Source organism: Idiotropiscis lumnitzeri, chromosome 13, assembly GCF_059441095.1.
Source record: "Idiotropiscis lumnitzeri isolate Australia: NSW breed Sydney's pygmy pipehorse chromosome 13, RoL_Ilum_1.0, whole genome shotgun sequence".
Taxonomy (NCBI): domain Eukaryota; kingdom Metazoa; phylum Chordata; class Actinopteri; order Syngnathiformes; family Syngnathidae; genus Idiotropiscis; species Idiotropiscis lumnitzeri.
The window spans coordinates 11,006,561-11,023,281 of record NC_142403.1 but is presented as its reverse complement, the minus strand read 5'-3'; the positions used below and the strand labels follow the sequence as shown (position 1 = coordinate 11,023,281).

The 16,721-nt window shown below is 42.0% G+C and overlaps 1 protein-coding gene across 4 annotated transcripts in view; it reads left to right on the top strand.

The window, feature by feature from the left end:
- pex5la (peroxisomal biogenesis factor 5-like a) overlaps positions 1 to 16,520 on the top strand; it is a 59,325-nt gene extending 42,805 nt beyond the window's left edge. For 3 of the 4 annotated variants that reach the window (XM_088313592.1, XM_088313591.1, XM_088313589.1), the window contains 7 exons: positions 4,056 to 4,172; positions 5,802 to 5,945; positions 7,238 to 7,308; positions 8,507 to 8,740; positions 9,396 to 9,561; positions 10,876 to 11,033; positions 11,956 to 16,520. In XM_088313592.1, coding sequence (XP_088169718.1) covers positions 4,056 to 4,172; positions 5,802 to 5,945; positions 7,238 to 7,308; positions 8,507 to 8,740; positions 9,396 to 9,561; positions 10,876 to 11,033; positions 11,956 to 12,157 — 1,092 coding nt within the window. In that variant the 3' untranslated portion in view covers positions 12,158 to 16,520. The remainder of the gene's footprint in view (positions 1 to 4,055; positions 4,173 to 5,801; positions 5,946 to 7,237; positions 7,309 to 8,506; positions 8,741 to 9,395; positions 9,562 to 10,875; positions 11,034 to 11,955) is intronic. The other variant, XM_088313590.1, reaches the window with a different exon arrangement.
- Positions 16,521 to 16,721: the final 201 nt, after the last annotated feature.

The following is a 16,721-nucleotide window of genomic DNA, read 5'->3' as shown; positions in this document are numbered from 1 at the left end:
AAAAATCCAATTTTTCAATCCAAATTCAGCCACAACATGAATCATTTGAATCCAAACTGTTTGTCAACAGGGAAGATGTCAACTCAAAATCTCGGCTTTTCTTTCTTTCATTTCACATGATGAAGCAAAAAACATGAGAAAAGTAGAACCCTCACAAAAGTCGAATTGATGTGAAAGCTCGCCCAAATTTTATGCACTTTCCAAAATTGCCAGAGACGACAGTCAATGTAGCTTTTGATGGCTTTCCAGATAAGAACAGAAGGATGACGTGAGGAATTGAGAAGCAGCTTGAAATGAATCCAAGATGGCTGAGTGCTGAAGCATTTTTTCGGTGGGTTAGTGACTCTTCATGCGACATAAGGACAGTTTCAATTACTCTGAGCTCATGCGATTGTTATGCTCCACTTGGATGATGTCGAATAAATCGGGACTTGTTTTGGCTGCGATGCACGAGAAATAGGAAATAAAGCATCGCCTAAGTTGCTCCAGCGTGGCAGGCGTTTCCCTTGCAGGATGTGTGCAATCTTTTATTTCCTACGATCGCCTGCAATCGGCCCGATGCCGTCCTGGTTTTTTGCAGTTTGAGTTGTTTGCCAAATTGAAAAAAAAAATGGGGAAGACGAATAAATAATGTATTTACTCCCTTAACCGGCCTCCTCCCATTCGGGTTCAAACATTATCAGTTCAACACAACGTGAGCAAAGTTTGCGTTCAAACTTGGCAACAGTTATTATTAGTGCACCCTCAAATGTTAACAACTTGTTCCTTTGCTCATTCTCTTGGCTCTAAAAAGTTTTGGAAATTTTTGTAATAAAAGTTGATTCAATTCTGCTGGAATGAATATTTGATTATTATCTGAGTAATAGCTAAAGGTAAATTGACTGCAACACAAATTAAAGCCTCCAAGACTGTTAAAGCTGTCTGAGAGATGGACATAATATTCTTAAAGTTTATTGCACGGCTGCAATTTTTACTGCAGTAATTCGTAGGCCAATTTATAGTCAAATTATGCACCTGTGTGCCCAATTTTGAATTGTAATATTCTTTCAAATAAATCAGTAGAAGCATTAAAATTGCAAACAATCCATGACGCTGGTTGACTTCCAACTTGTTCTCATTTGCAACCCATTTTTTGCTCACAGCAAGCGATTGATTTCATCGAATTAGGCCGGGCAAACGTTCTGTATATAATTGTAATTATAAATTGTAGATTTGACTGTTGACCAGTCCAGGTTGTCGTTCATTCAAAGTTGCTCATTTATTTATGTTGAATTTTTATCTGCATCTCATTCCACTCTATGTAATTTTTTTAGCCATAAATCCGATTGAATATTGTCATGTCAATCTTTGCTTACAAAGTGCCTGACAGTAGTTGCCGTCCTCATCACTGGCCTTTTATTTTTTTTTGCCCAGCAAACAGAAAAGTGCATGTGCTGAACTATGTGTTATCGCAGACATTCCCATCATGGGTAATTGCATTGTCTAGCAAAATACAACCTGGCACTTTGTCCAATAAATGTGTTGCAATTCCATTATGGGGTCTCCGGCTTTCTATTTCGGTCCGGCTGAGCAGTGCAGAGCTGTCGGGGGCTTGTTAGCATTGAAAGGCCAGTGCCAGGCCAGCTCCAGAGACACTGCGGGTGAAGTCTCTGGTGTCACTGATTAGTAATTCGACTTTGTGTGATGCACGGCAAACATGAATAGCCGCCTTCATTCCTTGGTTTAGCTTATATAGTCAAAGCACTTTCAAATAAAGTAGCCGTATCGGGCGAATTGCACTTTTGCAACGCTCGTGAAGACAAGCGCTGGAGAAAACGCAACACTCCGTAATACTTGATGCCATCTAAGAAGATTATATATATTTTATATTTATATATTTTTGGAAGCTACTATATAATTGACACACTTCTGAATGCGGCACAATCCCGAGTCGAACAAAAGTCAACAAAATAAAGCTGCATTAATTGATGCCGGAGGAACATTTCAGATGTTTAAATGTTACGCAGGATGAAGATCAGGGATGGGCAAACTACGGCCCGGGGGCCACATGCGCCCCCCGTTAAACGTTTTAATCCGGCCCGCCGAACTTGAAAAAAATTTAATGAAAGACATACATATTGTTGTAATGCTTTTGTTCACTTTCATTTAAAATTAAATGCATTTTTTTTTCTCAGATGCGGTGAGGTTACCAAAACAATCCATCCATTTGCTCCTGGTCCAGCCCCTCTGTCAATTTTTAGAACCCATTGTGGCCCGCCAATCAAAAAGTTTGCCCACCCATGATCAAGACAATTAGTCACAATAGTGCCGTCGTTATCTGTATACATTTCTACCTTGAGTCATATGCAAAAGACTCGTGTCGATTTGTATACATGTTCAAACAGCTGAGTGACCCCATTGCAGTTTTGAGATCAGCATTATTGTGAGTACGGCATCCTGCCCATGTACAGTATGTTTCTTATTTTAGCCAGGATTCATGATGAACATCCAACAAAGTGTCGTGTCGAATCACGAACGACAGCTTCCAAATGACCCCCGAGGCCAACATTTGTTTGGCTTTGCATGAGCTCTGTTGACTTTCTGTTGGCATCATTTTCTGTGTTGTCAACAAGCATTCACGGAGTCGCCCGTTTATTTGTGTACCCATCATGCATCCTGCCTTTCATTGCCAAGTCAAAGTGAGATTCATAACAGCTCACTTCAGTCGTACATGGCTTGTAAATGACCTCGACTTGTTCCACATAATTTAAATGACAACTCCAGTATAATTTCATTCTAGAATTATAATCACGGAAAAAATTACTCCTTTGTCGAAATGTGACTACATTTTAGACGACATTCAGGCATTTGTCGGAGTGAGGTGATGGCGTTTCTTTGGCAAAATCTATGCAAACGAGAGTCTTTATGCTCGTTGGTTGTGATTTTTGGCCAGTGTCCATCCACTGCCAGTCCCAATTACGCATTTAAAAAAAATAAATAAAATGATATGACAATGTTGAGTCGGGAAGTGCATCTGGCAAACTGTGCCAAGTGAAAAAGCCAAACACAACGATTGACAAAAACAACAAATTTCAGAGAATCAATTTGGACGGAATAACAACTTTTAGCGTGTGCGAACACACGCAGCTGACTTTGGGCACAGGTATCACGGTTGAAATTCTCCTCACATCTTTGACGTCATTTGCGTGAGGAAAATGCATCTCCTTTCAAAATGGGGCCAAACTTATGAGAATTATTTGCTCCGCCAACTCCTAACGGAGCAATGTTGCTTCGGCTTCCTTGATTATTTATTTATTTATTTATTTTAATATAGCTACACTGATCACTGAATAACGTGCATCTTGGGAGCTTTAATTCATCTGTATACGTTTTTTTTTTTCCCCAATTCGATCAAAATCTTGACCCAATGTGGTGAGTCGAAAAGTGTCCAGTAAAGAACTGTTTTAATTTGCGGAGAGTAGATGTGCGCAATTCGTATCTTGCAGCATTAAGCTCCGGCTTGACACGATCTGTGAAGAAGCATGAAACGTCACCTTGAGCCAACTTGGCTTGAAATGTCAGCAGCCGCCAATTACCTGCCGTGGCTGCTCGTCAGGACCCGCGCTGGCCTCCGTGTCATTCTGAAGCGAGGAGATGAGAAGACCTATGACACACACACACACACACACACACACACACACGTTTTGACTGCGGCTCTCGGCCGTGATCTCGTCTAGATTGTCAGCAGACACACTTGCGTGCACACTCGCGTTGTAGAAACGTGAGCGATTCGAACAACGATGTGTGTCGTTCCGCTCTGATTGGCATCATTCATCCCAGTTTGGCCAAGAATTATGAACATTGTGATGGATGGATGACGTGCACATTCCAGATGTTGAATGCATATTTTCTCTCTTGTAACCTTTCAGTATTTGATCTGCAAAGTCAAACGCAAATGTCACTTGCAATGATGTCAGATGTGGACCGGTCATTCTTTCACCTCTCTTTCTCTCCATTCCGTGCCTCCTCTCACTTTGCTTGTCCCATTCCTCCTCCTTTCTCGCTTTTGTCTGTAGTCGGACACCGAGTTCTGGGATAAGATGCAGGCAGAGTGGGAGGAACTGGCTCGACGAAACTGGCTGACGGAGAATGAGCAAGCCCAGATTCCCTCCACGGTCTCTCCTCACGAGAAGGTCAATATTGTCTGTGATTTGCATCCAACATTTTTTTTTTTAGGAGAAACTCAAACCAAATTCAATGTTTCAAATCAGTCATCTATAGTAATATGACATTAGCTTTCATTTTTTTTAATTTAAAATTAAACAAGCAGCAAGGAACTTCCCCCAAGTGTTATTTATTGAGCACACAACACTAAAAAAATCTTTATTGTTCTGAATGGTGCGCAATAAAGCGTGCAAACAATTCAGAACAATGAGCTGGTGCAAAGTGAGGTCCTTCATGATTAGGATGCTGCGACTCACAATCTTTCTTATGCCTTGCATTCATGGAGAACTCTTAGTATGTTTTCGCACCAACAACAAAAGCAATCTCGTTACATGTATTCTTAATTTATCGAGGCGATTTTTTTAAAAAGGCGACATAAAGTCACAAATTGAAATGCCAGATTGGAAAAAATAGGTTGCCATGGAAATGACTTTATTGAAATTGAAATGACAACCAGCTGCGATTTTATTTGAGAAAAAAAAAAAAACATGAATTAAATGCTATACAAAGGAATCTTCAAAGTTAGGCAATTTTTACCCCAAAAATAAACAATCAATAACGCCACAAAAGTCAACCTTAGCAAATCTCACAAATTGTGTTTTGTGTCTCATCACTTTCATTTTTTTGCAGTTTGCCATCATTTATTGACTAGTTAACTTCAGTTGACACTGTTCAAATGTTACTCAAAACCAAATGTGTCAAGCTCAATGTTTGATGGGAATATTTTTATTTCTTTGTTGTCGTCATGCAGCCTTCTTGTAAAATCTTTGTTTTGGTTTGTAGATATTGAAAGCACCACTTTTCAAACAAATGCTTCAGAAGAGGAATACTAGGGAATTTCTTCACGGGAAAATTGTTTGTTGTGTTGAATAACTCCATTAACTACGCTCGCAGAAAAGCTCAACTTTGCTCATCTTCCTTTCAAATTCATTCCGTATACGGTTAATCTTTTTTGACCTGTGTGTGCTTTCCTCCTCTCACAATTGAACAGTTGAGCCTTGAAGCTTTAGAGAAAAACTTGCACAGAAGATGGAAAAAAAAAAATGGTGTTTCATAATTTGTAAACATGACCTCTTGCTGTCCTTTGTGCAGCTCGTCTTTGTTCCATTAATCTGAAATCAAACTTGAAGCTGCTTGCCTCAATATGAGACAGCCGAACAATTTGAATTTTTTACATGGAAAAATAGTAAAATTTTCAGAAACGATACAAATGTGAGTGCCTCAATGAGTCAGTGATTTGTGTGGCTTTGAAGTAATTTAACGAGCACCCGATGAATGTCGACACGTGGCAAAAGATGGCGGTGAGCGGCCGGCCACCTGAGCATGGCACGGCATGCAATTCAGGCCAATGTTCGTGGGCGGAGCTTATCACACACGCGCTGACCTTCCTGTCCAAGGACGCCTTAAGTGAGCCCACGTGCGTGCGCAAACCAAAGTTCTTTCAAAATCATCTTGAAAATTCAAAGTAGAACAATTTAAGAGAACGGAAATAGCCAGTCCAGGTTTTGTGTGATGCGCCAACGATGGACTCATTTCCGCAGCTTGACGTCACCACTAAACTTGTTTTTTTGTTGTTGTTGTTTTGTTTTTGCTGACAGGGTTACTACTTCCACACAGATAATCCCTACAAGGATCTGCCTAATGCGTTTGAAGAAGGGCTGAAGAAGTCTCGAGAAGGAGACTTGCCAAATGCGGTGCTTATGCTGGAAGCAGCCGTCTTGCAGGACCCTCACGATTCCGAGGTGCACTCCGCAAAGTTTACACACACTCTCACACACTCTCGGACTGAATGAATTGGGAAACGAAGCTAATTGCATGTTTTCTCTAGAAATGAAAATGTTCCGTTGCAAGCATTTCTCTGTAAACTGCGTCTATAATCAAGGAGGTTGACCGCAGCAAAATAAGTTGAGAGGCATTTTCCAAAATGTGCCAACTCTTCGTGATTGCACAGGTCAACTTGCGAACAAAAAGCTGCATCACAGCCCACTCATGCTGAGCAAAAGAATGGCGTCAGCTGCGCGAGGCACATTTTGTCCTCAGAGGACACGGCTGATCGTTGATTGCCGACAATTTCTTCAATTGTTGACCGCAACAAAACGTCCAACTTGCTCTCACCCTTGATGACAATTTCCATTTGACACGTGAGATGAAAAGTCGGCTCCTTTCCTTTCATTTTATTCCTCGTCTTTTCTTCTTCTTCGTCACGACACGAGTGACCTCTTTGCAGGTTGAACGAGCAAAGCCTTTGCATCGAGAGAGACAGAAATGTGTCGATTTTTGCAGGCAAAGGATAATCCCTCAGTGTATGGAACTAATACGATTCCCAAATTCCACCTGGGGCGTTCGTTGCCTCACTGCGAAGGCCTCTTCTTTCTTTCTTCCCGTATTTAAAAGAGCGGGACCAAAAAGAAGAGATTAGCTTTAGCATTAGCTGGTTTCAACGTGAGATTTTACAGAGACAAAACACAGAGGCGAGTTTTATCATCTCACTTTCTGGATTGAAGATTAGGCACGCTGCCCTCAAGTGCTTATTTGCAAATTTGCTTTTTGTGCATATTCAAAGTTTGTGTAGCGTGCTTTTGGAGTTGCAAAGCTTTCCTTGCACATCTAAAAATATTATTCTGACCCACTCCAAATCATTGCCAGACGAGGGACGTGGACTGGGGCCTTGCTATTAATTTACACTCCTCCACATTTGAAACATTTGCGAGGTTGCGATCACAGAGTCACGTGACATGTTTCGTTTATCACTCCTCCTTTGCAGCGAATGAGCACTGATTTACCGAGCGAGAATTTCAGCTCTTCCTCCTCCTTTGTGGCCACCGACGGACTCATTTGTCTTCCCTTTTCGAGTATAAACACTCAATGTCAAATCGCACGTAGTAAAAGCAACGTTGACGACGATATCGATGACGATATATATATCGCCCACCCCAATTTAAATTTGCGTGAATGTCTTTTGTATTTTGGCTCTCAGGGGCCAAATAAAGAAAGCACTGACTCCTCACTTGGTCGCCTTCTCGCTTCTCGACAGGCTTGGCAAGTGCTGGGGACCACGCAGGCGGAAAATGAAAATGAGCAGGCAGCAATTGTCTCCCTCCAGAGGTAAAGAAAAAAAAAATTATGCATGTGATACTAACTCAAATGACATGTGAGACAAGCAAGTAATGTAAAAGAGTATTATAGAGCGTGTGAGTGTCGTTACATTATTATCCTCGTCATTAACGTGTCTATTAGAGTGGAAAGCCCTTTTTTTTGGGAATTGAGTCAAGTGAAAGTGAAGTGAAAGCAAATTAAAAAGGCCAAATGGTACTTTGATGGTCACAATATTGTGGAGCAAACACGTGTCGGGATGCATTTGAATATTTGCTAATAGTCGTCATTTAACTAACGCAGGATTTTCATTGAAATGACTCTGCAATTTCATCCAACTGCCGAAATTTGAAATTTGTCAACTCAACAACACTGTCCAATGTGAAAAATCACATTTATTGTGACAATTGTCAATGATGATGTGGGAAGCGGAGGAGTCCATTTTTTGCAGCCTTTTGCAAACTTACCCTTGCATCAAAGAAATCCCGTTTTTCTTTTTTTTTCTTTTTTCTCAATGTAATGATTGCAATCTAATAATTGGGACATTTATGAACTGTTTTGTAGTTTTGTCAGCAGAAACTGCTCGTATGTGGTGCATCGAAATCAACTCAACAATTAAAATAACGACCGGTCTTTCATTCTGCGTCGACTTTTCGATGCAATTGAAAAACAAATCAATGCTTTTCTATAGAAATGTGATTCCAACAGAAAGCATTTTTTCCCACTTAATCTTGCATACAGTCAAAAATGAGGCGCTTGTGTTGTTGTTATGTAACAACTGCCATCTGCGTGCAAAATGTTTTGGTATGAAGTGAGATGAGATATTTTACCTGGCTTAAATTCTGTTGGAGCCGCACTGGCATCACTTTGGAATTCTTCTGTCTGTGCCTGTAAATCCTTAAAAAAACAAAACATTTGTTTCGGACTTCAAAATCATGAGGTAAAAAAAGAAAAGAGGGATCATTTGTGTGCATCGGATTTGAGTGTTATGACTTTAACGTTACGTAACCCTCACCTTCAAAATAATTTACTTTGAGATTAACAGAGATTAAGAGTTTGCCACATGACTTTATCTTGCTAAATCTTATTTATGGCACGTCTCTTCCTCTTTCAACTAATCCGCGACGTTCATCCAAAACAACTCTTCGACATCTGTTTGACCACGTCAGCAACACGCACGCAAGCTCACACGCTCCGCGTCCCCATTCAGGTGTTTGGAGCTCCACCCCAACAACCTGCCGGCCCTCATGGCCTTGGCGGTGAGCCTGACCAACACGGGCATGCGGTACGACGCCTGCGAGGCTCTGCTGCGCTGGCTGCGACACAATCCGAAATATAAACAACTGCTGAAGGGCAAAAAGCATCTTGTGGGATCCCCGAACTCCCAGCGCAGGATGTCCCACGCGCCCAACATTGGCAGGCATGAAAGGTATCCAACAAAAGGGTGGGTTGCGTTCTATGGCTTTCTACATTTTTTTTTTCCACTCTTGAAATTTGGTTCTTCCGGCAAAATATTTTAAGCATGCTGACGAACAGAACAATGTTTTTTGTTTTCCTTCCGAGTGTGTCGAAGCGGGAGAACTTGCCGTCGAGGTGAAACGTGGCCGATGCTGGCGTGTTGTGTTGCCCTCTTCTCAATCCCTGCTTTAGGGAGAGACGCTTCCTTCTATCTTAAGCTTTTGAAATGAAGGTTTTAAGCTTTGAACATCAGATAGAAAGGGATTAATTCTTCTCCCGAGGAAAAGAAGCACTCTATCAAATCATTAATCGCCTAGTCATAGTGAAGAGATACAGGTACATCCCAATTACGGCGTCGTTCCCGCTAATCCATGCCGGATCTTCCCTATTCTCTTCTTTCTGCTGCTCAAGCCATCCCTCTCCTTCAACAAAACTGGTTAACTGCGCTTTGCAATTATCCACCTTTATCTTTCAGCCCCATCTTGCATGCGTTTGGAGTGCCTGACCTCGTGCGGAAAAACTGACCTTCAATGAAAAAAACCCCCCAAAAAAAACCTCATCATTTGCTTTCTTTCTTTCTCTCTCTCTCTGTGAAGAAAGAATAACACTCACTGTCAATCCTCATGCGAACACGTCCACAGCTCCATGTTACCCGAGGTCAAGGAACTCTTCCTGGAAGCAGTCCAGCACAACTCGGACGCCGTCGACCCGGACTTGCAAACGGGCCTCGGGGTGCTTTACAACCTCAGCAGTGAGTTCAACAAGGCGGTGGATGCTTTCAACACGGCCTTGTCGGTGCGGCCTGAGGTAGAGCAGCTACACACACGCGCACACACACACACATACATTCGCTTACTCATTTGAGGAAAGACAGAAACATGGACATTTGGTGGGTTTGCTTCGAATGGAAAAAAGAAGAAAAAAAAGAAAATTGAAGTTTGCTGGTCAATGTGATGCACGGTGGTTGTTATTACTTTGGCTAATGCTAGATGCTATCTTGGTTGACAGTTTGACAGCTTTAAACAAGTCAATGCACTTGCCATCGTGCGAGCAAAAGCCGCTTTTGGAAGCTGGCTGTGTTGTTTACGGAACCGGCGACCGCAGCTTTCGGGAAAGAAAATTACATTTATCATGAATCAAAGGAAGGAAATGAGTGAGTTCCAGTATGACTAAAACAGATGCGTGCTAGCGATTCAAATCGGATGAGAATGAGAACACAAACATCCAAGAAAGGAATCTAAATGAAAGAAGAGCCGAAAAGCCGACATCCATCCATCCATACTTACGGGGAGGCGCACTGTCGATTTTAGAGAAAATCCCGTTAAGACTGTCGAGCCACACATCGTCACATGGGCGCGAAGAAAAGTTGCTTGCTTGCGACAGAGGAAACGGCAAAAGTCACAGAAAAGCACGAGGTGGAAATGTTTTAGCGCATACAGCTGTTGCGCATTTTGCCATTCAGTTCCAAAATCGATATAGAAAAGGTCAAATTCAATTGACCTGTAAAGGTTAAAGCACATTTCAGGCTCATCCTGAGATTACAAAAAAACTTGTGTGAGCGCTACGATGCAGACGTGCTGAGAGCACAGTCTCACAAAACCGCCAGAAAACGTCATCATGCACAAACTTTATCGATGTGTCCGCATCCCCTTTGATGCAAATGCGCGTCTGTCCACCCCCACAACGACGTCCCAGGTCGGCGAGAACATTACTCACCGTTAAATCTAACCTCCCACATTTGACTTGGTAATGCCGGCCCCCCTGCTGCAAAACCAGCTCCGAACACAAAGGGAGATAATTATATCCCCACCGCAAGGCTCAACCTTAGATGAAGGGCCCCTGTACTGTCGTTGACCATGACCTCTGGATGTATGTGTGGGGGTGTGTGGGCGTGTGTGTGTGTTGGGGTGTGTGTGCGTGCACGCCTGCAGGTGGCAAACCAAACACAAGGACACCTTGAGTGATGTAACTGAGCTCTCCTTAAATTACCCTTGTTAGCATAGCAAGGAGCTGACGTTGACGTTTCTCACCGAAAAAGTCTGGCTGCTTGTGTTGTTGCAAAGCAAATAATTCAGCGCTAAGGATTTAAAAGGTCTACCGTATATCGTACTTCTCACCCAGGATTACTTGCTGTGGAACCGGCTCGGGGCCACTCTGGCAAACGGAGACCGCAGCGAGGAGGCTGTGGAGGCGTACACGCGAGCTTTGGAGCTGCAGCCGGGATTTATCAGGTCCCGCTACAACCTGGGAATCAGCTGCATTAACCTCGGAGCACACAGGTGAGTGCAATTGTTTTGGAGCCGGAATTAGAAAAAAAAAAAAAAAAAGTTGGAGCGAGACAAAGTTGAATCCTTGGAGCGTTCCGCGAGTCATCGTCTCTGCCAGATAGCTCGGACACAACTAATGAATAGTGACCACAATAATCGGCTGTTTGCTCAGGTCTGTCTTGTCCTTATTAAAAATAAATCACAGACTCAAGAGTGAAACCCAACAGAACAATAAAAAAAAATCAATGACGCCGAATAACTCTGCGAGACATCCTGCTTTCCCCACACACAAAGAGTTTTGGTCCTAAATATTGATAACATTTGTTGGCCTGAACTCGTTTTGGACCGTGTTATCGAGAAAAATCCACTCTTAACACACCTCAGACATAAAGATAATCTTTTCGGACGTTCCTTTAAGACGCACGCTGTCATAGTCGGAATTTGACGTTATTGGTCAGGAAAGGACAGAATGGGACAAAAACAGCCCAATTGTCTACTTGGGAATTCAGCCTTAGAGCTGCTGCAAAAATTAGTTTGTATAACCAAAGTGTTTTTGTCAAAACTGTCAGAAACAATCTCAGCAAAGCTCGTCGTCCTCATCGGGCTCTCGACTTGACTGCAGATCATCGTCAGCACCGACTTGACCAAAGGAGCAATTGAGATGTGAAAAATCTGAAAAAACTTAGAGCGAGCAGACTCATTCAAAGACTCGTGTCATCCAACATTTTTTTTTCACTTTCCTGACAGTTAAATTCAAATGTTACAGTCATAAAAACATTTCCTGGACAGACAGGCTGACACAAATGTTTTTCTATTTCCATTATTTATTCCGACCACATTCTTAAAGTGGCAAACGGCGCTTTCGGTGTAAAAAGACGGAGAATGCCATTTTGTGGTGATTCAGCCCAATTAAATTTGGACTTTTTTTCCCCAGAGAGGCGGCCAGCAACTTCCTGACGGCGCTCAGCCTTCAACGCAAAAGTCGGAGTCGGCAGCAGTCACACCAGGTCATGTCGGGCAACATCTGGGCCGCTCTCAGGATAGCTTTGTCCATGATGGACCAGCCCGAACTCTTCCAGGCCGCAAACATCGGTGACCTGGATCTTCTCATGAAAGCCTTTAACTTGGACATGTGAGCAACAGGAAGGTCGTGACGACTGCATTTGCTCCTCTTTGAGTAGCGCAAAGCCCAAAGTGGACACATCGGAATGCATCGGATGTCCGGCAGGAGATATGTTTGGGTTTCTTTTTTTCTGCACGTCGTCCACCCCAATTAACTTGGAGCGGTTGTGAGGACGGCTTCTTCCGAGCGACTGCTTTGTGACAGATTTGCACTGCAATTTGCAAGTACCCCGAAGAGCACAAGGGCGGGCCCAGATTGTACGAGCAATGCCTTAGAGAATCCGTCAATTAAAAAGGAGCTCACTCATTGGAACAGAGCTGAACCGGGAGAGATCTGACAGAGGGAACGTCATGTACAGTTTGCCGTTTGCACACAACCGATGAGGTTTTGGGAAAACAAAGCTTTCCCCACTCAATTACTCGGAAAGACTCGTGGGTGGATTCAGTGAGCAAATGAAATCAACTGCACCGCATAACCCAAAGTTGACGTTTCTCTTGGCGGCTCCCGCATGACTTTTCAAAAGTTTCCCTTTTGCACTTGAGACAAACCGGTAACCTCGTCCATCCAAGTGGAATGTGCAAGCCAGGTTGTGTAAGCCTTACTCAAAAGCATGCCAACAACATTTAGTGATACTATTTTGATGGCAACACAAAACCACTAAGCCATTGCATCCCATATTATATTAGATGTTATATTATTAGACGACCACACTTACTGCCATCTTCTCAACTTGAAATCTTTGTCGTTTTCTCATCTCAAGCTTAGTTTTACTTTTAAAAAAAAAATGTTTCTTCACTTTTGGTTCTAAGGACTTTGCAGCTGAGCATCACAATTGGAGGTCAAATAACATCCGTCGCCCTGTACTGCGTTGAAGCATCGAAACTCTCAAAATTTGCGTCTTGTCATCGGGCATCATGTAACGTTTCCACCAAGTATCGAAAACATGCAGGATAGTGGCCCTCAGGGGCCGGAGTTTGACACCTGCGCGATAGCTTTACATGACGTTGAGCTCAGCATCGGGCTGCGTCCTTGAGGGAGGAGTTTTCTGATCCTATGCAAAAGGTCATGTTTTGTGTTCACCCTTTCCAAAAATGCCAAGAAAGCTATCAGGGGAAGCCAGAGCCCGGCGCGTCAGCCATTCATGTCTCCAATCACGCAGCCGTGCGGTCGCAGGTTGAAGAAGGACGCAATTTCATGAGAAAACAAACAAGACATGGAGCCAAATGTGAAGATAAACGCAACGCGATCCAATTTTGTAGCCTGTCGCGGCGCGCTGTGGGACGTGCTTGTGTCATTTTTCAACCAATAACACAATTCTGAATCATTGCACCTCCTCACATTTTGTGGTTGAATTCATGTTGGAATTCACTTTTTGACAAAAAACGCACAGCAAAAAAAAAAAAAATAACTAAAAGCCAACATCTCCAATTGTTTTCCAATCAAAACCTAAAAATCTAGTTTGCCTCTTGAAAGGTTTAACTTGACATTTTTCTCACGCAACTAAGCCTTCCCTGACATCCTGTGGCACCGCCTACCAAAGTTGTAATTGTCGAGAAGGAAAGTGTACGCAGATGGAAAGAGACCGACTATTCAGGAAAAACTTCCTCCCCAAAAAAGATTCATCAAAACAACCACTGCAGGCCAAAAACAAGAAAGCAATACGCAAATCCAGCCAAACGCTAAAATGGACAAAGACAGCAGGTTAATTATGCAAAGAGCGTCAGGCGGTGAAGACAAAAGGGGACAATCTGATTGGCTGGGAGCACAAGCGCAGCTGACGATGCCACGTGATGCACAACAAGTAACGAACACAGACGACAAATTGGAACGGACAAGCACGAAAACGTGCAAAACAAAGTACGGGAAACAATATCAAGAAAAAGGGGCGGAGCTGGAAATATTGGAAGTCAAAGTATGAATCGATCGATTCGTTCTTGTCTCTGCATCATCACCGTCTCAGCAATTTCGGTGTTTCCCAATCTCTGTTGAGCAAGGGACTTATTTTTCATGAGAAAAAACGTTAAAAAAAAAAAAATACTAAAAATAAAGAGCAAGCATCCCAATTCACTCCAAAACGTACTTATTTAGTGTGAACCTGTTTAATTGAACACAACGCAGATATTTCACAATTCTGCCTGCCAATATAAATCATGGACAGAAGAACCACTGACATAATTTGTAGTAAATAAATAATCAAGTTTGAACCCTTGAAGTGAATTTGGATCATTTCCAGTGGTTGCTTTTTTTGACATGCAGTCATTCAGACGTCATTGCTGCGTTTTAATACTTTTGCTCACATCATTGATATCCACGAGCGTTTACGGCCTCATTATTTTGTGCAATGGCGTAAGAATACATCAGCACACAGCACAATAAGGCGCTCACAAGTCTTGCTTTTTCATTGGAATTGTTTCTATTTAGGGATGCACAGGAGTTTTTTTTTTTTTAAACAAAACTATAACTATTAACACACACGAAGGAAGTGGTGTGTATGCCATAAACTGGGGAGCCGCCATATACTTTGTGTGACCAAAAAGTAACGGGCACTTGCGACCACAACGAGAGAGTGTTGATGGTCCCTAAAAAATTTTTTTTTTTGTCCTTGTTATTTCAACGTTGCACTTAATTGCAACCACCTGAAAATAGATCTGGATGAGTCGTTGGTGCCTCTGCGTCACAGCTGGCCAGATGTATTACGTTTTGTCTTGTTTTCACCTCGCACAACGGCCCGACTGCTCGGCCAAAGCGGCAGCAATAAAAGCCTCCATGCAGCTTTCTCTTTCTTTTCATAGTCATGAAGAAACACAAACATCTCGTTCATTCAGCTTTGCATCAAATCGGAAACAAAGATGTCGTTTTCCAAATGTACAAAATCCAATCGTAGTTTTGTGATCCAGGTTTGCCGTTTTAGCTTGAGGTGATTTTTGGAAGCGAAACCTTGGATGGCAAACCGTCTTGCGTTGGGTGTCAGTAGAAGCCTCTCAGGTGTACTATCAACATTATAGAGCATGCTCCTGAGAAACAAAACGAGCTTGAGCGCATGACTTCATATGCATGGACTACGAGGAAGTGCTTTTTCAGTAAGTGAACAGCAGATTAGATTGTATTACATTTCATTGCAATATGTTTGCAGTTCAAATCTGCAAGGAAGTCGACAAGAAAGTGCATCTTCATATATCCTGTTGTACAATGAATGCTTTTGTTAGACTAAGCAGCTGCAAGGGAAAAACGATGACGCTCACTAGCACGTTGCCACAACAACTGAATTTCTCAAATCCATGTGGCTTGACTACTGATAACATTCTGGAGGAACCTCAACCATTCGGGCAATGCATGTCTCCAAGTATGTTTTAATTGCTCAACTGAATCACGATTATTCGATCAGTAAATAAGCTAAAATCATTTACAGAACAACTAATTCATCACATGGACCCGAAACTGTTTATGAGCGAAAGAATTGAGTGTCACAAATGCTCGAACGACATTATTTAAACGACATGTGGACAAAAGCTAGCAATATACGTTTTGAAGTATGTTTTACAATCGAAAAAATGAAACATGTGACAGCATCAAACTGAATATACAAGGCAGGTTAAAAGAATAGAACCATATCATTACAACCACAAAAGTATTTTTTTTTAATAAATTTGTAACATTGTAAAGACACACTTTTATTATATTTAAGGAGGAATCAGACAAAATAAATCAATTTTGGAAGTAAACGAAGAAGAGTGAAGAGCTGAAGCTCCACTTAAGAAGAAGCAGTTTTACTTGAAATTTATTAAATTTTTTTTGCAGCGTTGTCCGAATCCTCCTTCCAAAATTTGACATTTTCCACCCTCCTTTCATTTCCATTTGATGCGCAATTGAATATTTATTTTCGCTAAACCAACTAAATTCTGCTCGTGAAACTGTTTGATTTCTCCGTGTGATGATTTAGTCCCTCAATTCTCAATTCTTTGGCTTGAGTTTCTTCACGAATCCTTATCTTGCCTTATGACGATCAATCTCGAAATGTGCCTCGTCAACTTCCATTCGATGTCAAGTTCTTGTACGCGCTCATTCAAAGTTTTTTGAAATGGTTGAGGTTTCTTGTGTAAAAGTTATCGGTAGCCTACTTTTGTCTTCACGAAAGTGTACAAAAGACATTTTGCTCTCATGTTTAGCCACACATGCCACATGTGTGAAGCGACATGTTTGATTTTTGGAACATTGAAATGATACGCTTTATCGACATCAATCCGTTTGGTTGAACACTATAATGCATATTACTCGATCTCTCTCTGTATAATCACAATGAACGCATTAGAACCTTTAAAATGAACATTATGAAAGTAATCTTTTCAAAAATAAACAGTTGTTATACGTACAAATGACATACATACGTGTCTTTCTGTTCTTGGAGAAAAAAAAAAATACACATGCCTGAGGGCTGACCGGCCTTAAAGTCACAGAAAAGGTATTGTCATGGATCGAACGCCTGTTATGAATTTTGCCAGTCAGCAACTTGTGCAGAAAGAAAAAAAAACATTCAGGCACGTCAAGACATTCGAGAAGCATAAATGACGTTCATCTGT